Below are 25,308 nucleotides of genomic sequence, written 5' to 3'. Positions count from 1 at the left end.
CTGTATCCAACCGGTGGCCTAATGCTCTCAATTTCACCTTCATGGTATCATTTCATATATGCCTTCTTTTCTTTTCTGAATTTCCCAACCTCCTTCATCATTTCAAGACTGTTATTTCCCAATAGTTTTTTGGTGAGTATCTATTCTCTATTCAGCTATCTATCAGTCCTCCTAAATCATAGGTCTGACAATGGCAATATCCCATAATTAAACTCCAGTGGCTTTCTATTACATCTAGGATCAACTATAAAATCCCCTGTTTGGCTTTTAAAGCGCTTCTTCCCCGTTCCTACCTTTCCAGTCTTAGCTTACTCCTTTCCAAGTACTCTATAATCTAGAGATAGTGGCCTCCTTGCTGTTCCTCAGAAAAAGTACTTTATCTTCTGATTCTGCATTTTCACTTTTTCTTCCCTACGTGGAGAATTTTTATCTCTCCATAAAACTATCTCCTGGCTATCTTGGCTTCTCTGGCCTCCTTCAAATGTCAACTAAAATCCCACTTTCAGAAGAAACCTTTCTGGATCACTCTTAATAATAGTGCCTCTCTCCCTCCACCCCTAATATTATCTCCATTTCATCCAGAGTATATTGTTTGCCAGTTCACTGTGAACTCTGTGATAACATGGGTAGAATTTCGGTTTTGTTTGTATCCTCAGTGTTTTGCACAGTTTTGGGCTCATAAGAGCTGCATAATAAATTCTTGTTGAATGCACTTTATATTACTACCCCCCCAATACCCTGCATTCTGAAGAAACTGGAGTATCAGATGATCCTCATATATAGCTTATTATTTTCTCCCTATGTATCTTTACTCATGCCATTGAATAGGCTTATAATATCCATATCCCTTCTCCCAGTCCTTGCAACTGCTTGTCAAAATCCTTCCCATGAATTAATTGTACCCAGAACAAATGCTACATTTTCCATGAAGCTTCTGGTTTTTTTCATTAATCCCTTTAGGGATTATCATAGGGAACTTTTCATTTTCCCAGGTCCAAGTAGGTATCTCATAAAATCTAGGGTCATTGGCAGAAGGGAGATATCCCCATTCATATGCCCTTTGAGGAGACAAAGGTGAAAGGCATATTAGAATACTAATCAATGCATGCAGAAACAGGGAGTCATTGGGAAAAAAGTGGATGTATTGGAGTTTCCCAGATCAAAGTACTAGTTACTGACAAGTATCTGGCAGGTCAAAGAAATAGCATTTAACATGAAAGACTTAACTAGTCTTGTGAATAACTATGGGCAATTTATCTAGTCTCCCTAAACTTCAGTTTCCTTACCCATAAATTGAGGGTGTTGGACTTAATCTCCTAAGGTTCCTTCTGACTCTAAATTCTGTTTTCTAATTTTCAAGGTTCCTGATTTCATGTGCCTGTCCTGTTTAAAGCAAGAGAAAAATATGATTAATTTGCTTAATATGAATTAAGTGATTAAATAGGGAGAAATCTAAAACCATGCCATCTAAGGATCAGGATCATAAAAGGAACTAGAAATGTTTAACTTAGGGAAGACAAGACTCAGGAAGAGACTGATACCTGTCCTCATATTTGTCCATATTTTACACAGTTTAGCTCACTCAATGAGCTTGAACTGTCTTTTTCTGAAAATCTGTAGCTATTATCAAATGAGATAATATTTATAAAACAGTTGGAACAATGTTTGCAACATAGTAGTTACTACATATATGCTAGCTATTGTTATTAAGTTTAATAATAATAATAATAATAGATTATTGAAAACTCCTAGGTACAAGTACCCCATAAAACATTCTGATTTCCTCAGAGGGAAAAATGATCTTTTCTTCCTATGACCACAAATGCATTTTGATTCCATGGATCTTCTATGATCATCACATTACCTTTTGTATTATAGTTACTGAGCATCAGCTTCTGCAATAGATTGTAACCGCCACAATAATAGGGACTATGTTAAAATTATCATTGAATCTTTCCTAGAATCTATCACAGTCATATAAAGATATAGATATATGATTAATAAGTGCTTACTGAACTATGTACTCCATTATATGTAAACTAAAATGAATATGATTCTAAATTGTCTTTATAGGTGCACAATGAATAGTGGGAAAGAAGGGGAAGTCTGCATTGTGAGAAGAAATAGTACTCAGTAATTAAATTAGACTAGGTAACCTAATTTGCATCCTTAGCAAATAAAGAGGTCTATTTCCAATCCTCATTGGCTGTTAAATTACTTGTTTCAATAATTTACATCAATTTAATGGGTTTAATTTTAATTCTATCATCAGGAATTTTATCAATACAAAAATTACAGATATTATTTCTATATGGTATTGCTTTCTTAATCCCCTTTTTTGTAACACATGTTCAATGAAAACTGTCTCTTTCCTTCTTTCTGCATACATGCATAGTTGCTAGGCATGTTAACAAGGTCACAGAAGTGTGCTTCAGACATGCCCAATGATTTTGCTTTCTTTCAGTCTGTATAGCTTTTAGTATCATTTCCCTCCCAGAGTCTCTTATCTGCTCAGTGCACTTGTTTTGATGAACATACATCAATGGGGTAGAAATATCATTATGCTTGCATGCACACACACAGACACATACATACCTACACATACACACACTTCTATTCAATTGTGATTAAAATGATGCTCAGACAAAAAAATCATTTGTGTTTATTTCTTGAGGTTTATGATATTCCTATTTCGTTATTTAATTATATAAGAGTCCCAAGCCTGGAAGATTATCATTCTTATGGAGAACATTAAAGTAAAGATATTTAGAGGGAAACCTCAATTATGTGAATACAGATTATGATGTATGATAACCTTTTCAATTATGTAAACATATAAGTGAAATACATAAATGTATTACTTAAAATTCTTTGCACACATCAGGTTCATTAATCAGTTACATTTCCATAGTTGTAGATTCTATAGATATAAAAAACCCTTTGTTTATAATTTAGATTCTAAAATATAGTTTTAAGAAAATATCACAATCTTCCTGGAAATAATAACTCAATCTAATATGCTATGTATAAATGATTAACTGAGTGTCCATTTCGTGTTTGAGAGGATAGAGACATGGATTGAAAATATATAGTTGAAAAAAAACAAAAAGAAAAAAAGAAAATTTATGGTTGGATACAGGTATAAGATACTATTCAGAATTGTATTATTATACATATTTTGTAAATCTCTATAGATTTCTTCCATGTTTATGGTGACATTACTGTTCCCATATACATTCCTTTTCCCACTCATTTTTCTAATGCTTTTCCATGATTATACATAGTTATGAGAATATGTTCTATGTGTTAATGGTCCTTATATATTTGAGTTATCAAATTCAAAATGTGATTTGATTAGGATAGTTTTATATCCAAAATAGGGGTAGACAAATGCCCAGATATTACTGATACACTAGATTTCATGAAAATCAGTAAATATCACCCAGTATCAGATATGTTAAATAATTTTCAAACTAAAATGAGTGGTAGGAGGGGTATACATATTAAAGTATTCTTAGATATCTATATACTTATGCATAAGTAATGAATGAAATAATAAGTAATGAAAAGATATTTACTAAGTACTTACAATGAGCTGGATGCTGGAGATACTAATATTAAAGCAAAACACATTCTAATTCAAAAACTAAACTTTAGATATTAACTCAGAAAGTAAAAAATACCCTCACATCTATCATTGGAACTTAATGAACTTGGTTCTCAATATTGGCAGATGCTCATGGAAAGGTGAACCTTGTTTTAAAAAATAGACACATATGGTGGCAGAGTAGCACTTCATGTGAAAAAATAGAGTTTTGTGGATCTTTTTTTTTAGTCTGAGTATGAAGGACAGGGAGAACAGTTCTATGAGTTGACAAAGACAAGAAAAAATAGGGTAAATTTTTTTTCAAAAATATATTTTTTAATAGTCCCAACCTTCCCCTGAAAGAAAGATTCATCTTAAAAAAACAAAAGAAAACAATAATACTACTCTCCTTATGGTACTATCTGGATACAAGTCAGGGTATAAATAGGTTCTGACAAATTAACGATTCAAATTGCCTAAAGAGCAATAGAGAAACTCATCATGGCCTGTAATTGACTTCAAAATATTACCAATGAAGAACTGCACAGGAGAAGTGGCATAAATATCTCATTGGAGAAATCACTGACAAGAAAATAATCTGGGCTATGCATGTGATAAGAATGAGTGATAACCAAATGATGGGCCATATGCTCAACTGATTTACATGCAATGGCAAGGGAACTAAAGGAACCTTTCTTTCTCAGTATGATGGGTGGCTCCTTTGTGGAAAATTTATTGTATGGTTTACATACATAGGGTGAAGGCACATCGACAGAGTCTATAACACATTTTTGGAGAGAGTATACATATATATATATATATATATATATATATATATATATATATATATATATATATGAATAAAATAAAAATATTTATCAGAAGTATCAATCTGAAATTTGCCAATATTGAATTATAACTCATTCAAAAATAAAAGATTGGGGCGACTAGGTGGCACAGTGGATAGAGCACTAGCCCTGGAGTCAGGAGTACTTGAGTTCAAATCCGGCCTCAGACACTTAACACTTACTGGCTGTGTGACCCTGGGCAAGTCACTTAACCCCAATTGCCTCACTGAAAAACAACAACAACAACAACAACAAAAACCAAAAACCAAAAATAAAGTATTATATAGCAGAGAAGGTGAGTATATTTCACATAAAGAATATATTCACTTATGTGGAAATCCACAAATGTAAAGGGGGTAAATATGTTAGAAAGCATTCTATGATAATCAGAAGTATGAGAAGCAGAGGGAAAAAGTTATGGGAGCCTACAGGCCACCAGGCAGCCTGCAAGAATTGGATTGAGTTTCTATGATAAATAAAAGAAAATCATTTTGAGACAGTATAGTATTTTATTGTAAAATTTCAATTATCCAATAATCTTCTAAATTATACCCCTTTCCTAAAAATATAGCATTTGAAAAATTATTGTCTCATATTACTGATACTTTTATTCCCTTGTGGAGGTAGAGGGGGGTATGTAATATATTACTATTTGAGAATTAGTTGTGAACAGTAAAAGGTAATTGTGTGAATTAGAAAGGGTGCAAACCTGGGAAGGCAGTTACAATGCCATCTTATTTTAAAAGAAAAGGAATGTCTGATATAGTTTTCCAAGTGCTTTTGTGAGAGAATGAATTTCAGAACTGAGTGTACAATAGGGTTCCATTGTGGGGGATGGGGTGAAGATGGCAAAGGGAAGACTATGACTCCAGCAAGCTCCCAATAAACCTGTCCACTCACTCCAAAATAATGCCATACAATAACAGAGCAGCCTAACTCACATAAGGACAGAGTGAGACTATTTTCCAGCCAAAGATGGCAACTGAGATCACCTGCTGATCAGGCTGAGAGGGAAGCTCAGCATGGAGTCTGGACCCATCCAGGAACAGACTGCATCACCAGTGCCTCAGAGTATTAGGTGACAGTGACTTCTTCTGAGGCTTGGCTCGTGGACCACTGAGGGGGTTCACTAGTTGGTCAGGGTGAAGTGGCTGAAGTTTCTGTTGGAATTGGGGCAAAGCACCCTGGTTCTGAACCAGTGGGCTGAAACAAGTGGTAGTGACCCAGTGGGGGGGGGCACAGGCAAGCCAAGCTTCCTACCACAGAGAATCAGATTTCAATCAGACATCTGCTTCCAGATAGAGATGAATTGACAAAAGTAGCAGACAATAGACAGTTTCTTTGGGGGAGGGGTAGACCAGAATACACTCCCAGAAGAATATAATAACAAAGTCAAAGCTCTAGCATGCAAAGCTTCCAAGAAAAATATGAATTGGCTTCAGGCCATGGAAGCACTCAAAAGGGACTTTGAATAGAAAGTAGGAGAGACAGAAGGGAGATTTAGAGAGGAGCAGGAAGGAATGGAAAGAGAAATTAGAGCAATGCAGGAGAGCCATGAGAAAAAAGTCAACAGCTTGAAAAGACAAATGGGAAAAGAGACACAAAAGCTCTCTGAAGAAAATAATTGCCTAAGAATTAGGATTGAACAAATGGAAGCTAGTGACTTTATGAGAAACCAAGACACAGTAAAGCAAATCCAAATGAATAATAATAATAAAAAAATAGAGGGCAATCTGAAATATCTCCTTTGAAAAACAGCTGACCTGGAAAAAGATCCAGGAGAGATAATTTGAAAATCATTGGACTACTTGAAAACCATGACCAAAATAAGAGCCTAGACATCATATTCCACGAAATGGTCAGAGAAAATTGTCCTGATATTCTAGAAGCAGAAGGTAAAATAGAAATTGAAAGAATCCACTGATTACCTCCTGAAAGAGATCCTAAAAGGAAAACTTCCAGGAATATTGTAGCCAAATTCCAGAGATCCCAGGTCAAGGAGAAAATATTGCAAGCAGCTAGAAATAAGGAATTCAAATACTGTGGGGCCACAGTCAGGATAACACAAGATCTAATAACTTCTATATTAAAGGACCAGAGGGCATTGAATATAAGATTCCAGAGGGCAAAGGAACTGGTACTACAGACAAAATGACCTACTAAGCAAAACTAATTATAATCTTTCAGGGGAAAAATGGGATTTCAATAAAAATGGGGACTTCCAGGCATTTGTGATGAAAACACCTGAACTTAATAGAAAATTTGACTTTCAAATAACAGAGCCTAGAGAAGCATAAAAAGGTAAACAGGAAAAAAAAATCATGAGGGATATTAAAAGAATCCTACATGGGAAGATAATACTTCTAACTCATAAGATGTTTCTCAGTATTAAGGCAGCTGAAAATACTATACTTAGACAGATGGCACAGGTGTGAACTGAATATGAAGGAATGATATCTGTAAATTTTTTTTTGTTTATCCTTGTTTTTTGTGGGGCAGGCAGGGTGGGGTGGCTTATGTCTGGGACTAGATGTGGTCTCACGGCCTCCTGGGTCCAGGGCTGGTGCTTTGTCCACTGGGTCACCTAGCTGACCCATGATGACATGTTCAAACTAAAGTTAAGTGGTAACAGGAATGCACTGGAAGAAAGGGAAAAGGAGAGGTGGATTGGGGAAAAGTAGCTCACATAAAAGAAATAAGAAAAAGCTTATGGATTGGAGGGGAAGATGGAGAAGGAGCAGAGGAATGAGTGAACCTTATTCTTATCAGAATAGGCTCAAAGAGGGAATAATATACCCATTCAAGTGGGTATAGTAATATATTGTGCCCTGAGGGAAATTGGGAGGGGAAAGAGATGTAGGGGGGGGGAGGTGAAGGAAGGGAGGGCAGATTGGGGGAGGGGGCATTAAAAAGCAAAACTCTTTCAAGGAGGGCTAGGGTGAAATTCAATAGAAAATGGAGTAAATATCAAGGGGAGGGAATAAGATGGAGGGTAATACAGTTATCAGTAGTAACTATGAAAGAAATGAAGAACAAGATGATATCAGAAGGACATATAAAAGGTGCAAACCATCAAGAGAGGAACAACTGATGGTATCTTCATGCAGATTGAAGTATAATTTTATTTGTTACCTCCTCTTTCTAAAGGTATTTTGTTTATTTTCTTTCATAACATGACTAATGAGTAGATGTTTTACATAACTGCACACGTATGATATTTTTATTCCCTACTGGGGGTAGAGGGAGATATGTAGTATATTGAACTGCTGGATTTCATAAGTAGGGTTGAGGAGGGAGGGAGGAAGAAAATTTAGAAGACAAGGTTTTAAAAATTCAGTGTGAAAAGTAATGATGAGTAGGAGGAATTCAGAAAAACCTTGGAAAGACTTAACATGAACTGATGTTGCCTGAAAGGAGCAGAATCAGGAGAACATTGTAAACAGTAACAGCAATATTTTGAAATGAACAATGGTGATGGACTTCACTCTTCTTAGCAATACAGTGGTCCAAAGCATTTTCAAAGAATTCATGATAGAAAATGTTCTCAACCTCCAGAAAAAAAAAGAACTGTGGTTTATGAATGCAGATTGAACCATACTGTTTCTACTTTTTTTGTTTTTTGTTTTTGTTTTTTGAGGTTTTTCCCTTGTGTTCTGATGTTCTGATTCATCTTTCACAATATGACCAATTCAGAAATATTTTTAATGTGATTGTACATATATAACCTATATTCAATTGCTTTCTGTCTTGGGGAGGAAGGAGGGGAGGGAGGGTGGGAGAAAAATTTGGAACTAAAAATCCTATGAAAGCAAATGTTGAAAAGTATCCTTATATGTAACTGGAAAATAATAAAATAGTAAATGAGGAAAAGAAAAAAAAAGAAATATATCTACCCAAAGCTGTGAGAAGTATATGATCTGCTTCTCTACTCATTTTTGTACACTCTGACCTTTAATCATAAAATCACATATCAATTGAGAATTACTGTGGAAAGTGGTGTAAGATGTGTTGCTACAAGTCTAATTTCTACCATGCTGATTTCCAATTTTCCCAGCTATTTATATCAAACAAGAAGTTCTTTCCAAAGTAAGTTATATTTTCTAGTTTGCCAAACACTGGGTTATTGAATTCCATTGTTTCTAATTCTCCTTTATCATCTTTTCCATTTATTTATCTCTGTTTTTAAACAGTAACAGAAGGCTTTGAACTTCTCCTACTCTATATGTATAATTTGAGGTCTGGTTGCTATTCCTATCCTTCTTCATTCCTAAAACATTTCATTATTGCCCTTGATATGAAGAAATTTCATTTTACCAGATAAATTTTGATATTATTATATAGTTCAATAATTATCCCTTTCATAATTTGATTAGAATAACATTACAATGCAAATTAGATTTGGTAGTAATGTCATTTTAATTATATTGGCATGTCTCAGCCATAAGTCCAAAATATTCTTCCAGCTATTTGAGGTATTCTTCATTTCCTTAATGAGCACTTTATAACTGAATCTATACAAGTCATTTCTGTATTTTGGTAGATCAATCCCTAGATATTTTACATGTTTTGTGGTTATTTTTAATGGGATTTCTCTTTCTAGTATTACATATTGTAAATTTTTATTATATAGAAAAACTACTTGTTTTTGGTTTACTTTATAGTCTGCAACTTTACAAAAGCTATTAATTCCCTCAATTAGTGTCTTTGATAATTTTCTAGAATTGTTAGAGTAAATTATCCTATCATCTTATCTCCTCTTATTCAAGTATTCAATGTATTTCTCATCATATTGGTATTGTTGGCATTTCAAAAATCTAATAAATGATAGTGGTGAGAGTGAGCATCCCTGCTTTACTCACATATTTACTAGAAAGAGTTTGAGTTCATTGCCACTGTATAATGCTGGCTTTTAGTTTGATGATGATTTTTTTCAAAAACAGGTCACTTTATGTTTATACTTCGTAGGGTTTTTAAAATAAATGAGTCCTATATGTTGTTGCAGGCTTTTTCTGCATCTATTGAAAAAAAAAGTAGGGTCCCATTGCCTGAGATATTAAATAGGATGTTGGTTCAAAAGGATATGTAGTTCTCAACTAAGAGATGATGTTTTAGAATGCCATACTTCTACTCTTCCGTCATCATTCTCTTTTAGTTGTTATAAATGAGTTTATATTCTAACTAAATGTCATCCCGGACTGTAATATCTCTTTTCTTGGCAAATAAATTTTGTTTTTTTACTAAGTTATTTTCAAATATTTTTGTTCCCCGTGTTGTGGCAATTAGCTTACATGTGTTAGACACATTTAAGCAACTTTTGCTTCTTTTTTCCTGTCTTCCTTTTTCTTCTATCCATATCTCATTTTATTCATCAATAACCTCTTTGAATACATGAGAAGGGAACTATTTAAGTTGTATCAAATATAATTTCTCATTTTTTTAAAGTTTGTACTTATTTTTTCTCTAACAAATTGGTGGTATGACTCTACATGACTACTGATTCTGAAATAACTCCCAAATCAGTAACGAGTTGTTGCTTTTCTCTAAAAATATAATCAATTTTACTTTTATGCAGTTATTCTTTGTTTTGTTTTTTTTTTTTGCTGGGCAATGGGGGTTAAGTGACTTGCCCAGGATCACACAGCTAGTAAGTGTCAAGTGTCTGAGGCCAAATTTGAACTCGGATCCTCCTGAATCCAGGGCTGGTGCTTTATCCAGTGTGCCACCTAGCTGCCCTCATTTTTATGCAGTTATTAAGTGGTCACTTTATCTGCTGTTTTCTGATTTTTTTTGTAAAGAAAAAAGTCTTGATATAGAGATACAAAGTTTCTCTGTAAACTACAAAACTTTGACCTCTCTTGATTTTGAAAAAAAAAATCTTGTTTCATTACTACCAACATATTTCTTGTGGTCTTCAGCTTTTCCTAATTTTGCATTAAAGTGGTTGCTCAAAAAAGTAAATGTAGATTTAATTTGGAATTTCTATTCTTTGTAGAATTTTCTTATCTTTTTATCTTCTACAAAAAATTTTTGCATAAGCTACACTTATTTTCATAGTTTACATAAAGCAGTATAATAAAAGTTGATACACTATCCCATGGAAATATATATTCTTATTGCCTTTGGGCTTACTAAAATCTTTCAACACTTTTATTTGCCTATGTGAAGAGAATCTGTGAAGTATCATTTCATTTGGCTACATATTCTTTCTTCTAGTTTCATTTGCAGAGAAAATGTTAAGAAGGATGTGATTTTTTTTCCCCTCTGGTAATATTATATTCTCTTTGATCACTATATCAGAATCTTACAATTTGGTTAAAGTTTGTAGATAATCTAAAATAATCTGGTTGTTAACAACTTTTAATTTTCCTTTCTATAATAACTAAAAAAATACTGGACTGATAACTATTTTATATTTTTATGATTTTTCTTTCATTGTTATGGCCAATAAATTGAACATCAATTGGCTGATCTGGTGCTGATGATTGTCCCCATGCTTAGGTTGGCTAGTTCTCAGAAATCTGAATCCTTCTATATTTTTATGATTGTAATTTTGAGCCTTTTTAGTGTGTTTGAATCTCCTAGACTTCAAACTTAATGGACATGGTTGCCTAGAACTTGGGGTTACTTTCACTTCATGATGGAGCATTGTCAGTGAAGGTCTTTATTAGCCATGTAATTTGGCAGTCAGTGAGGCTAATATAGTTAGACTAAGTTTCAAGAAACACATTGTGTTGTCTTATTGTTCTCTTCCACCCTCAGAATAAACTTGTGGAATCATGTTCTCTCAGTGTTGCCACATTTTGGTAAGGGCATTGAAAAGCCAGAAAACATTCAGAGAATTATTATCCAGATGGGGAGGTACCTTGTGATGATGCTCCATGAAGATAATTTGAAGCAATTCAGGAAAGTTAAATTTATTTGGCTTGGCCACAAAGTGCAGTACTATGTATAATGGATAGAAGTCACAAAGAGGGAGCTTTTGACTTTATAAATAGAAAAATTTATGAACAGTTATAACTACATGAGTGTGGAATGGGATGCCTTGGAAAGTTGTAAGTTCTCGAACAATTAAAATATTCTAGTAAAGGGAGGATAACCTCTTATTTGATATGTTGTAGAAAAGTTGCTTATTCATGTGTGGTTTGGACTAGAAGGCCTTTAAAATTGGTTTCAACTTTTATATTATGCAATTATTTGGCTTTAGATTCTGGATAGGATTTCCAGAAGAAGAAAAGGTGGGAGAAAGCTTTCTATGTTGTGGGTAAAGGTAGGTTGTTAGAACATAGTAATGTAAGGTGACTATACTAGTATGACTGGATAATAAAATTAATATACAAAAGAACTAGGAAATTAACCAAGAAAGACATATTAAAAGAGTGAAAAGGAGTAGCTTAAGATTCCCTACTTCCATAAAAATATACTCCCACTATGGGTATATGTGTGTGTGTGTGTACATATATACATATATATAAGTACTCTTTTAGTTAAAATAAATATGTTGTTTTCAGCATAATTTCTGGATAAGTATGCTGATGAGGGAGAAACCTAGTTGTTGCCCCACTGCCTTGAGATTATTTGGAATTTTCATTATAAAAATAAATGTTTTCATACTATATGAGTTTATTTTGGTGCATTTAAATGTGTACAGCTAGTGCTATTTCTATTATACCAATACTATTATATCTATATATTATATAGTTTCTATTTTATCTGTTTAATAGTTTCCTTCATAACTATATATTACCACCCACTCAATAAATAAGAATGTTGCCCCAAAGCCAATACTAATAAAATGTATCAGTTTTATATTTGCATTTATTATCTGCCAAATGAACTATTCTTCTAGAGAGTAGCAAGGCATTTTATTACATCTGCTCCCTTTGTATGTACCCCACTCCTCAGTCCCCTATACCCAATGGAAAATGAGCCCCTGGAGGGTGTTGATTGAATTGTATCATGTCTTTGTATCTCCACCATCTAGTACAGTATCCTGAACAGAAAACTATTGACACATCTTCCTTGAAGCGAATTGATTCAGTGGGATTAATTTGGTCCAAGATATCTACAAAGAGATATACTTTTCTATTTTAATATATATACTGTGTCTCAGTTTTGTAAGTCTTATGTAAAATACTTCTATTTAATGATGTTTGTAGATTGAATGTAGAAGCCAAATAAACCTGATGAGCCACTTTCAATCTCTTGCATTTCTTTGGTAGACATATTATTGGAATGAGCTTTTCTTTCCCTTGTATACTGGAATAATGAACTAGATCTGCAGAAGTAACCAATAGTACCTGCAGAAGTAAGCAGTGGTCCCTAAAACATTGAGTTTGGCCTGAGAAATCATTCACATTGGCCTTGAAAATATGTACTGTACATATATATGTATACATCTACATCTACATCTACATATATATATATATATATATATATATATATATATATGTAGATGTAGATGTAGATGTGTGTTTGTGTGTGTGTGTATATCTCCTAAATATATGGAAAGAAGGTTTAGGGGAAAGAAGAAATAAGGTCTGAAAGAAAAAAGTCCAACATATTTATGTTCTTTATGTTTTTTCTTTGTTTCTGGCATGTCTACACATATAATAAGTTGACAATTCAGTATTATGTTAGTGATAATTTCAGTCCTACACATTGCCAACCATATAGATGTTTAGGAACATGCAGATAGTATTAGTGGTTTTCCTTTTTCTTTTTCTTTGTGTGGTCAATAGGGTTAAATGCAGTTTTAATCTGTTTTGGGCAATAGATAGAATATAGAATGAATGGATGCTTTGAGGGAGAGGAAGGAATCCTCAGATATGTAGACTGAGTCAAAATTTATCTTGGTCTATTTAAATAGAATAGTTAGTATTAACATTGATGAACAAACATTGCAATTGCATTTTACCTATAATTCGACCTATAATTCTTAATAAGATAATAATTTCAAATACATTTTAAATTGTTTAGTAAAATACAGGGAATCTTAGCATTTAGAACTGAAAAGGATGATATCATCTAGTTCAATCTTTTTACTCTGATAGGAAAGTAAGCCCTGGAATAGTGAAGAAACTTGTTCAATGCCACAAAGATAGTAAATAGGAAACCTGAGACCCACACATAGGTTCCCAGATTGCAGATTCAGTGCTCATGCACACAGAAAAGAATTCTGATAAAATCCCTTTAAATATTGTGAATTGTTCAATTGGCAGCTCTGTTTTAGAAGTTGGACCAGATGATGGCTAACAAGACAGAATTGCCTTCTTCCCTGACATTTAAGCTTATGTAGACAAGTGCATTAATGGTCATGCCAAATTGTTGACTTGGAAGATGTTACCAAATCCAAAATATTTATAGTATCACTGGTCATTCTGATGTAGACTAAAAAGTTAGACTATATGAATTTTAAGAAGTCATTGAGGGTTGAATAATTTGGTACTTAGTTCATGTTTCCCAACTAATACATGAAATTCACTTGAAGAATTTATAGTTTTCCTAGTTCTCAAAAGTCACTCTTATTATGAATGATTATTATTATCATCATCATTAATAATGATGATAACAATAATTTCCATTTAAAGATGAGGAAACTCAGGCAAAGAGAGTTTAAGATATTTGGCTAAGGTCTCACAGCTAGTAAGTTTCTGAAGTCGGATTTTTTTATTTTTTATTTTTTAATTTTCTTTCTTTTTTGTGGGTGTTTGTTGGGTGGGACAATGAGGGTTAAATGACTTGCCCAGGGTCACAGAGATAGTCAGTGTCAAGTGTCTGAGGCTGGATTTGAACTCAGGTACTTCTGAATCCAGGGTCAGTTGTTTATCCACTGTACCACCTAGCTGGCCCCTCTGAGGTTAGATTTGAATTTAGGGCTTCCTGACTCCAAGTGCCACATATTATCTATGACACTACCTAAAGACAAATTAATATGGATTCCAAGTTGTTTGTCCTTTTGAAGTTTTCATGTCACTAACATCCCTGAACCTTTATTTCCATGATCATTGGTAACTGAAAACTGATCCAATAAATAATGTACATTCATAGCTAAAGACCTATTTTTTTTTCTTTTCAGGTTATGAAGAGTATGATTCTTTATCTGATTCCACAGAGCTGGTGCCCTGCAAGACTATGGAGGTTCTTTAGAGAACAGATGGAAATGGATAGTTAAGTCCCTGATTTTCCACACATTTTATCCAGCACTTTGGTTGACTATATCTTTAAAACATTTTATTACAACATGTCACCTCTTTTGGCTTGAAACATTCTTAAAATGGTCCTTTTGTTGTTCCTGGCAATCCTGCTTTTGAAGGAAGATGCTGGTAGGAATGCTGGCTTCCTGGTTACTGCACAGTCCAATGAGAGGAGAGTGGTTGCTCATATGCCTGGTGATATCATCATTGGGGCTTTATTTTCAGTCCACCACCAACCCACTGTGGACAAGGTCCATGAGAGGAAATGTGGAGAGGTCAGGGAACAATATGGCATTCAGAGAGTGGAGGCCATGCTCCACACTTTGGAAAGGATTAATTCAGACCCAACACTGTTGCCTAATATAACATTAGGCTGTGAAATAAGGGACTCTTGCTGGCATTCTGCTGTGGCCCTGGAGCAGAGCATAGAGTTCATAAGGGATTCCCTCATTTCTTCAGAAGAGGAAGAGGGCTTGGTACGCTGTGTTGATGGCTCCTCCACCCCATTCCGCTCAAAAAAACCCATAGTTGGGGTGATTGGCCCTGGCTCCAGCTCTGTGGCAATCCAGGTCCAGAACTTGCTCCAGCTTTTTAATATACCTCAGATAGCATACTCAGCCACAAGCATGGACTTAAGTGATAAAACATTGTTCAAGTATTTCATGAGGGTAGTGCCATCAGATGCCCAACAGGCTCGGGCCATGGTGGACATCGTGAAAAGATACAACTGGACCTATGTTTCTGCTGTGCACACAGAAGGTAAATTTCTATGGTATCAAAAATGAAAGCTTTCTAAGTCATTCACTGTATTTGTCCTTCCTCTTTATAATATTGGTACCTGCAAAGTTAAATCTAAATGCTACTTACTCTTCTCTCTAGGACTCAGCTCTATGGATGCTTAAATGAAGTCTAAAATTTAGAAGTAGCATTCATTTTAATTTTCCATAGTGTCATTCTAAAGTTAATCAGAACTGCTCAAGGTTGAATTACTTTATGTTACAGGCAGAGTTTTTAATGTCAGTGGCCTGTAGAGAATGAAGAGCAAAGTGAACTTATTCTGACCAGGAAGCCTTTCCCACAATGATATTAACTGAATAGGTGATTCACCTGTAATCTGGGTTTCCATGGTAGGTTATTAAGAAGCTAAGAGGCATACCTTTTGAAGGTTATTTTAATATATTTAGACATTTGACATGAAGTGTGTGTAGTAGACTAAAGTCAGGGATGAAGGAATAAAAATGAGTAGAAAGTGATCAAGTCTTAGTAATACTACATCACACTTGCTACTGCTATTGGTGCTGAGTTTGCCTTGTGGAAAAGTTGTATAGGAGAAACCTGATTAAAAATAAATTTAGTGTTTGAGGTATTAGAGTACTGGTCCATTGAATTTCCTGGTTCACCAAAAACCCATTATATTTCAACTCTTCTTACTGAAAATAATTTAAAAGGCTGTAATCCATTTCCCACCTTAGCGAATATAGTATATTGGCTATAATATTCCTATGATAATTAAATATCTTATAGGGTGCTGGGATTGTGAATATACCTATATTTACTCCTTTCACAGTCATGTATGCAGTTAAATAAAAAGGGTTCTTAATCTGAGATCTATTAAAAATGGAAACTTTTAATAATTTAATATGTATTTCGGTATAATTGTTTTCCTTTCCAATATCATTTTATATATTTAGAAATATTATTTAGCTCTCCCAGACTGATAAAGTGGTACGTGATTCATACATAAAGTTTAAGAACCCAATCTAAAAATTGCAGGAGATTGGGATATTCTTTTTATTAAGAACAAGTTATACTCTGAAATTGTGATCTTGAAAAATAAAATAAAATTCCAAATGCCAACTTGATATCTGTTTGTTTATGAGGTATTTTTTAACAGTTGTTTTCTTTTCAAAAAAAAATCACATTGGTTAAAAATTCAATGATTTATAGTTTTACTTTATTTGGTTATCTTACATGAATCATACCGTAGAAGAGAACTCATAACTCGAACCTGCATGATTTAAAAGATCACATACTAAGACACTCTTTATTCATTTATTCTGATTCACTCATTGATGTAATCAGCAAATGGTTTCCATGGCTATTTTGTTCCAATAACAATACCAGATGTTACAGAGGATATAGAGATGAGTGAGAGGATCATTACCCTAAAAATTCTAGTAGTCTCATAGGATAAATAAGGTTGATACTACAATAGTTACAAGGAAGTATAGAATATGATTATCTAATAAATAAATAAATAAATAAATATATATATATATATATATATATATATATATATTTCTGGGATTTCATTGGAAGGAGAGTTAACTTTTACTTGGAATTATGACATTTGAGATGATATTTGAGTGGAGTTTGAAATTTGGGTATCATTGTGACAAGACAAATCAAGGTATAATATTCCAGTTGCAGAGAGTAGTATATATATAAAGGTAGAAAGGTACGAATGTGGAAAAAATATAAGTATATATGTATAAAGACATACACACACACACACACATATATATGTATGTGTGTGTATACACATACATATGTGTGTTTATACACAGAGTTGGAAAATAATTACTTTGAAGCATAGCTTATAAGGGAGTGCTTTGTGTATAGTAGAATGAACTAAATTCTTGTTGAGCTGAATTGAATGATAAAACTACCTCTTAAGAGCTAGGTAGGGATCATATCCTGGAGGTGTTTGAAGTCAATTTAAGGTATTTTTAGAAAATATATAGCATTTAGTGGCTATATCAACTAATTAGATTATAATCCGATTGATATTTGTAGGTCTTTCACATCATCAAGCCAGTAACTGTGGCACAGGGTGGTTTTGGGGTTTGTTTGGTTTTTTTGGTTGTTGCTATTTTTTGTTTTTGTTTTTGTTGTTCAATCCCTGAATATAAAACAAATAGTTAGTGGGCAGTACTTCTCTTGTCAAATCTTCAGGAGCTGTCTAATATTCATACACTATCCCACCCACCCTCAGAAACAACACCCTAACCGAACATGTATTTTGCCTACTACTTCTTCTTATAGGCTTCTGAATGTTTTGTTTTGTTTTGTTTGTGGGAAGAAATATCCTTTCATTTTCTGATTCAGCCAGTTAAATGATGGATACTTTAAACTATTTCTATTTAAGTGAAAGCTTATATCATTTGAAAGTGATTTAATGTTTCAGTGTCAATGAAAGATTGTGGCAGTTTTTGAGAGATCAAAAGGATATTGTTCAATCTTAAACAAAGGTTATGAAATCAGGAAAGAATATAGCTAAAATAAGGAGAATAAAAGTTGTTGTAATATAGAGTCATAACTAGGAACTTTTAACCTAGGACAAATACCAGAAATTGTAGTATGTTAATCTCTAACACAACAATCTAGAGTTTCTTATTTAATTAGTTCTTTCTAACTAGATACTTGGTATTAATGGGAAGCTAATTGGTGCATTGATAGAATGAGAGGCATAGTCAGTAAGATTCCTCTTCCTGAGTCCAAATCTGGACTCAGATACTTAGCAGCCCTGAGACCCTGAGAAAATCACTTATTTCTGTTTGCCTCCATTTTCTCATCTGTAAAATGAGCTGGAGAAGGAAATGGCAAACCATTCCAGTAACTTTGTCAAGAAAACCTCAAATGGGGTCACGAAGAGTTGGACACAACTGAAAAACTACTGAACAACAACTAGGTTCTAAGCTCTGTTGTGTCTATGCTGATGAAATAATGAAATGCTTGAAATACTGTTAGCACCTTCTAATCTGAGCACCCTCCAAGTTTAGAAACCTGTGGTAAAGCTGATGTGCTTTGCCTAAAATTTAATGGAAAGTATTCCTAAATTGAATTCCTCTAATAGGTCACTTCACCAAGTTTCTACATACAGTAGAATCTTAAAACTATGGAAATGTTTTACTCATCCTCCTAATCTTTATGGGGAATCCCTTATATTAAAGGATAATCAGTATTTCTCTATGTTTTCAAGTGAGAAATGAACGTACTGGAAATAATCCTGCTAAAAATACTTTTGACCCAAAACTCTTTATTCCTCTCATACTGAGATGTCAGGGTACCATTCAATGCCAACTATTCCCTTAGTGGATATGACAGTATTTACTAATTCACAGAGAAGCTGGTAGTTTCATAATTCTTAGGGATAGTGAAAGCCAAGGATTGTATTTTTTATTCAAGATTAATCTTTCCTGCTGTTACTATTGCCTCTGATTTATAGGTCTTGGAAAATCTGAGAACCTGTTACCTGTACCTTTTGTATTCAACTATAAGAGGCATTCAGGCCTCCAGGCAAAAAAAGTCATATTAGATGAGAAGGAGTAAGAATTTAGAGTACAATGACAAGCTAAACATTAGCGCCAAGCGTATTGAGAGGAGGGATGAAGAAAGGTTTTAAGAACTCTTCCTTGGAGTATTATTTGATGTTGATGGGACGAAGCTCACTGGTCATTTTATAGTTTTGTGTTATCTAGAACAGTGACATGTACTACAATTTTCACATAAACTGAGATACTATATTTTAGACCATACTTCAAAATAGGATGTGTTTATTGTAACAATTGTGTTGGGTTTGGCCAAGTTTTTGTTTTGTTGAATGCAGTGATTATTCATGGTTCATTAGATTTTTTTTACTCTTCCTTGTTGGGTGATAAGATTATGCTACTGGGTCAAGGTATAAAATATGGAACAATTTTTCTTCCTCATTCTAGACTCCTTATTATACAATACCAAGAAAACAAAAACAAAATATCTTTTCACCAAGGCATCTGCCCTATACCAAAGGAATAAAGTCTATGTGTTATGTGAATAATTGTCATAGTATGGATGAAAGTCATGAATATAAAGTAAAATGACCTTGTTTCTACTTTGAATCTGCTCCACCTCCTAGCAATGTCACTCCCACTGACATCAGTTTTCTTGTCTATGAAATGAGAGTGTTGGATTAGGTTATTTTATAAGGTTTGTTATTTTATAATTATGTGATCCCATGATCTTATTTTATTTTACATGTAAAATCATTCTCCATATGTAAGACAGATATACCAATATGTTGTTTTTGTGGGGCAATGAGGGTTAAGTGACTTGCCCAGGGTCACACAGATAGTAAATGTCAAGTGTCTGAGGCCAGATTTGAACTCATGTCTTCCTGAATCCAGAGCCATTGCTTTATCCACTGCACCACCTAGCTGCCCCCCATACTAAGTCATGTTAACAAAAGAAAATATTCCCTTGCAATAATTTTAACATCCAACTGAAGAACAAGTCAATATTTTTAAGTCTAAAATCTGTGACTCTATGGTAAGGTGTTTTGGCATATTTTAGGGAAGAATTAGATAATGGGGACTTGGAAAAATAAGCATAGTTGCATTTAATGAGAGATGAAATACATCTTTGCTGAATACATTTCAAGGGTTTGGAAGAAATATGAATAAAACTTTCCACAAACCCATGAAAATTCTGTCATATTAAACTGAATTCACACTAGAGTTTGAGGAAGATAATGATTAATAAGGATAGGGACTGGACTTGTAATTTCATTAGGATAGGGCCTCTCAATTAAGTTATTTATTTAATTCATTCAAAAATATTTCATTGATTCATTAAAAATGGTCAGGCACTATGCAAAGTGCTGAGGATACAAAAAGAGTCAAAGGTCTTACAATCTATTGGAGGAGGTCTCAAAAAGTCCTCAAAGGTCTCAACAAATCTAATGGAGGAGACAGCATAAAATAAATATATACTAAATATTTTTATAAACGGGATAATAGAAGAGGAAAAGCCTGGGTATAAGGAGGTTGAGAAAGCTTCCTGTAAAAGTGGGCTTTTAGTTGGGACTTAAAGGAATGCAGTAAGTCCAACAATCTGAGAAGAGGCAGAAGGGCATTCCTAGGAAGGGGGGACAACAGAGAAAATGTCCAAAGCCAAGAGATGTGGAGTATCTTGTTTATGGAACAGCTAGGAGATCAGTATAACTGCATCAGAGAGTGTATCAGATGTAAGGTTACTTAAAACTGGACAGGTAGAAGGGGACAAGGTTATGGAGGGCTTGAATGTCAAAAAGAGCATTTTGTATTCCCTCTTGAGGAAATAGAGTTATTGAGTGAGGGGTTGGATTATGTGATCAGATTGAATTTTAAGAAAATCATTTAATGACTAGATTGAGAAAGGGATTGGAGGGGAGAGAATTAAGACAGGCAGATTCACCAGCAGGTTATTGCAGTAAATATTAGTAATGAGGGCCGGCACTAGAATGGTGTCAGTCTCAGAGGAAAGAAAAGACATATTCAAGAGACATTGTGAATGTGATATACATAGTCTTGCAACAGCTTGGATATGGGGGATAAGAAATAGGGAGGAATTCAAGTTTTGAACCTGAGGGACGAGGATAGTGTTACCCTTTACAATATTGGTGGAAGGTAGAGTAGATAGGGCTGTTGTCTCGTTCTTTCTTTCTTTCTTTCTTTCTTTCTTTCTTCTTTCTTTCTTTCTTTACTTCTTTTCTTTTCTTTCTTATCTTGCTCTTTCTTCTTTCTTTCTTTCTTTCTTTCTTTCTTTCTTTTCGGCGCAATGAGGGTTAAGTGACTTGCCCAGGTCACACAGCTAGTAATGTTGAGTGGCTGAGGCTGATTGGAACTCAGGTCCTCCTGAATCCACGGCCAGTGCTTTTTCCACTGTACCATCTAGCTGCCCCCCTTTTATCCTACTTTCTAGGTAAGAAATCTAAGGTATGGAGAATTAAAATAGTTTAATTCCTTAATTAATTATTAATAACTTAATTCCTTAATTAAAATAGTTTAATTCCTTTCATAAGCATTTATTAAAGGCTTACTTTATGCCTGGCACTCTGCTACTATAGGTACTAGGGAATACAGAAAGAGCAAATGAAAAAGTCCAGGTATTCAAGGAACTTTAATCCCACTGGGGGAATATAATTGTCTCAATATCAATGCAGAATTGAAGGCAAAATATTTTTCCCTCTAGCAACTAAGATGAGGATCAGCAAAGGCCTTGTGTAGGAGCTGGCACTTGGAGGTTTTCCTGGAATGGTAGAGTTTTAGGGCTTTCCTTGTGTAGGAGGTGGCACTTGGAAGTTATCCTGGCAATGTAGAAGTTTACGCCCTCTCTATATCATCTAGTCCAACATGTCAAGGTTGCACAACCCATCATGGTAGTTTTAGAACTAGAATTCAAAATTTTCCCATTCCTATTCAAGCCACACCAGCTCTCTGTTGAACTCTTAAACTGGTGGCTTGAGAAAGGGATGTGGTACACACGTAATATTGTAATTGAGAATTTCTAAAACAGAAAAGAGACAGAAATAGAAAGATATATATGCCTCTCCATGCTCCCCCCCAGAAATCTTTTGAATATGGCCATATTATTTTTAGTTAGCCCTCAAAAACTGGGCCTTTTTTGGTTCCCATGGAAGAAATTAATTACAGTCACAAGGAAATAAATTAAAGAAGAGTCACATGGCACCAAGTTTAACCTCACAGAAGACCTAACTTTTTGTGGGTCTGGTGATAAGAACAGACTGTACTTGGATGTTATTATTCACATCTTCATTTCAGACGCTTAAACTCTGTCCTTCAGATACTAATTATAGGAAGCAGCCGAGTATGTGACTCACTTTTTGTAAGAGCAAAGAAACATATTGTCAAGTGATACAGCTTTATGTATCAACCCGTGGCCTTGGTAATTCATCAACACAAGTATTGATGATGACTTCATCCAAGCACATTGCCAAATGTAACCCTGGCAAAGCCTATGGATTTCACCAAAATATTGATTCTTTGAGGAGTGTTTTTGGCAGGGATATTTCTTGCCAGCTATGTGAATATTCTAGTTGCATGAAAGGAGAGGTTGCAGCTGATGATGAATATTCTTCTTGCACATTGAAGAAAAAATGGTTTCAAGAGAAATTGGTCATTTAGTCTATTTTCTTCTTTGCTGCCATTATTGAATTTTGAGCCAATAAAAGGTGATATTACCTATCTTTGTACTCATGCAGATAAGGGACATTTTTTTCCTTGTGTTTGAACAGCATTAAGGCAAAATAAAATTCCAAGACATTTATTATAAAAGCAGGTACAGACTTTGAACAAAAGGGTGGAGAGTTAATAACTTCTTCTAGTGTAGGAATCAGAAGACTTGAATTTGATTCTTAGCTCTGCTACTTACTGCATGAATAACTTTGGGTAAATCCTCACTTTTGGGGCCTCCATTTCTTCAACTGCAAACGAGGGATTTGAATTAGATGGCATCCGAGATATTTTCTGGCTCCATCTTTCTCATCTTATGATACTATGGAGAGAAAAGTAGATCAGAAGCTAAAGCATCCAGCTTGTATCACATCTTGTGACACAAATTTTAACTTTAGAGTATTCTCCTTGATCTTTTTAAACCTTGTTTCTTCTCACCTGTCAAAAGCAGATGATAATAATATAGGTGCTATATTCCAGGGAGATAATATTCACAGATTCTATTCTGGGATTTCAGAGGCTATCAAATGTGACTGATGACTGATTAAGAGATACATCTGGAGCATACTTAACAAGTTATCATCCAACCTTTTAATAAGGGTAACCCACTACTGGCTGAAGCAGTCAGTCCCACTTTGGATAGCTCTTAACCTTAGGAAGTTGTTTTCTTGCATTGATCACAAATCTAAGTCTCTGCAAGGCTGACCCATCTGATCTTTGCTCTGCCTTCTGGAAATAAGTAAACAAGTCTAGTTTTTATTCCAAATGGCAATCTTTTATAAACTTAAAACAGCTATCTTATCCCCTATAAATCTTTGCGCCTTCAAGTCAAACATCACTAATCCCTTCAATGGATTCCCATAAGGAATAATCCACAATCTTGATTATCTTCTCCACTCAGCCCCATTTTATCATGCCCCTCCTAAAATGTGTCAGCTAGGTCATGCACTGGATAGTGCCAGGTCTGGAGTCAGGAAGACTCATCTTCCTTAGTTCAAATTCAGTCTCAGACACATAATAGCTGTGGGATCTTGGCAAGCTACTTCATACTGTTTGCCTCAATTTCCTAATCTTTAAAATGAGCTGAAGAAATGGCAAGCTGCTTTAAAATGTTTGCCAAGAAATTCCAATGGGGTCATGAAGAGTTAGACATGACAATACAACAAAAAATCAAGTGATTGATAGTATAGTGTAGAGCAGAATATCACTCTCCTAGTTCTGTCCTCTATCCATATCTTAACAGAGGCAAACATCACATGTGCTGTTAGAACACATTGTTGACTAGTATTGATTATTACAATTGGTGTGGTTCTTTAAGCAATTTCTGATTTATTTATGGTATTAGTGTCCCAGCCCATATTTTGTCTTCTTGCCTGCTGAAATAGCATGAGAACTTTGTCAATGTTTTCCTAAAAGGTAGGTAAATCTATAGCATTCATCTTTTACCAGGTTAGTAAGTTATGTCTACCCTCCCCTCCAAAAAATCATTTTCTGAAGGAATTAATTTTGTTTTTGTTTTTGTTTTCATAATCTCTGCTTCCCTTTATAGTTTCTTATCATCATCACTTCAATAATACATTCTATTTTCGCACCCCCTTCCCCAGGAATCAAATTCAATCTCACTGATCTATTACTACAGACTTCATCCTCTCTTACTTTTGAAAACTGTATATCTTTTGCTTTTCTTCATTCAAGTACCACCACTTCTATTCTCTGTGACAATTCAAAGATAATTGATAGTAGCTTAGTAGTTACATCTGCCAGCTCTTTGAAAATTCCCCTGTGATGAAGAACATTTGGATCTGATGATCATTAGATAATAAAAAGTTAATCTGGAAAAACTTGAGAAAATTTTCAGCATTACCTCCTTATTTTTTACATGAGTATGTCTTCTCCCAGAAAGACTAAGTGACTTGCATAAATTCATACAGGTAGTGGAAGATGTTGGCATTTGAACCTTTAGTTTCTCATTTCAAATCCATGTCCATTTGTACAGGAAACGAGTACATTAAAATATATAAATTCCCCCATTTTATAATTTTATTTAACCTTTCTGTACCTCAAGTTTCCTTTGTCTGTAAAATTATGAGTTGAAATAGATACATTTTAAAATTTCTCACCAGCTCTAACTCATGTTCTGTGTTATGTGAATAGAATTGAGTCAAAAGACTTCATTTTTTTCTCTGAGGTTAAAAATCAGTGACAGAAATGGTAATAGAGTAAGAAAATTCTAAAATCAAAATGTTAGAAAGCAATAATTAGGTTTGCTGCCATGATACTGTTAAATATTATGACTCTATAATCCTCTAAAACAATGAGTCTTACCCATGTGTACTGATATCAAGCCATAATTTCCTTTTTTCCTATTCTTATTCAGGTGATTTTAAAAAATGTTCAAGTGCAGTACTTTGCAATTATCACATTCTGTTTTAAGTATTAATTGAATGTATAATTCCCAACTTAATCATTTTGGAATCTGAAATAGCCACATAAAATATTGACTATTATTTCAGATTTGCATCATCTAAAACTTTGATAAAAATTCCCTCTATGCATTCAGAGAATTTTAAAAACACAAATATAAAATGTTGATAGGAAAAGTCATTGATGAAAATATTAAACAAAAGAGGATACAGTATCATGGCAGCCAAAATTATAACATAAGTTAGGATGTCTTAACAGGTACGTGA

The 25,308-nt window shown here is 34.2% G+C and overlaps 1 protein-coding gene across 6 annotated transcripts in view; it reads left to right on the top strand.

Annotated features, from left to right (window-relative positions):
- The window catches only part of GRM5 (glutamate metabotropic receptor 5), a 682,630-nt gene that overhangs the window by 9,554 nt on the left and 647,768 nt on the right, over positions 1–25,308 (top strand). For 5 of the 6 annotated variants that reach the window (XM_043994303.1, XM_043994304.1, XM_043994305.1 and 2 more), the window contains one exon: positions 14,510–15,386. The exons of the other annotated variant lie outside the window; for it this stretch is intronic. In XM_043994303.1, coding sequence (XP_043850238.1) covers positions 14,708–15,386 — 679 coding nt within the window. In that variant the 5' untranslated portion in view covers positions 14,510–14,707. The remainder of the gene's footprint in view (positions 1–14,509; positions 15,387–25,308) is intronic. 6 annotated transcript variants of the gene reach the window in all.

This window comes from Dromiciops gliroides, chromosome 3 (assembly GCF_019393635.1).
Source record: "Dromiciops gliroides isolate mDroGli1 chromosome 3, mDroGli1.pri, whole genome shotgun sequence".
Classification (NCBI taxonomy): Eukaryota; Metazoa; Chordata; class Mammalia; order Microbiotheria; family Microbiotheriidae; genus Dromiciops; species Dromiciops gliroides.
Note: the sequence above shows the minus strand (reverse complement) of the source record. Positions and strands in the feature narration are given on the sequence as shown.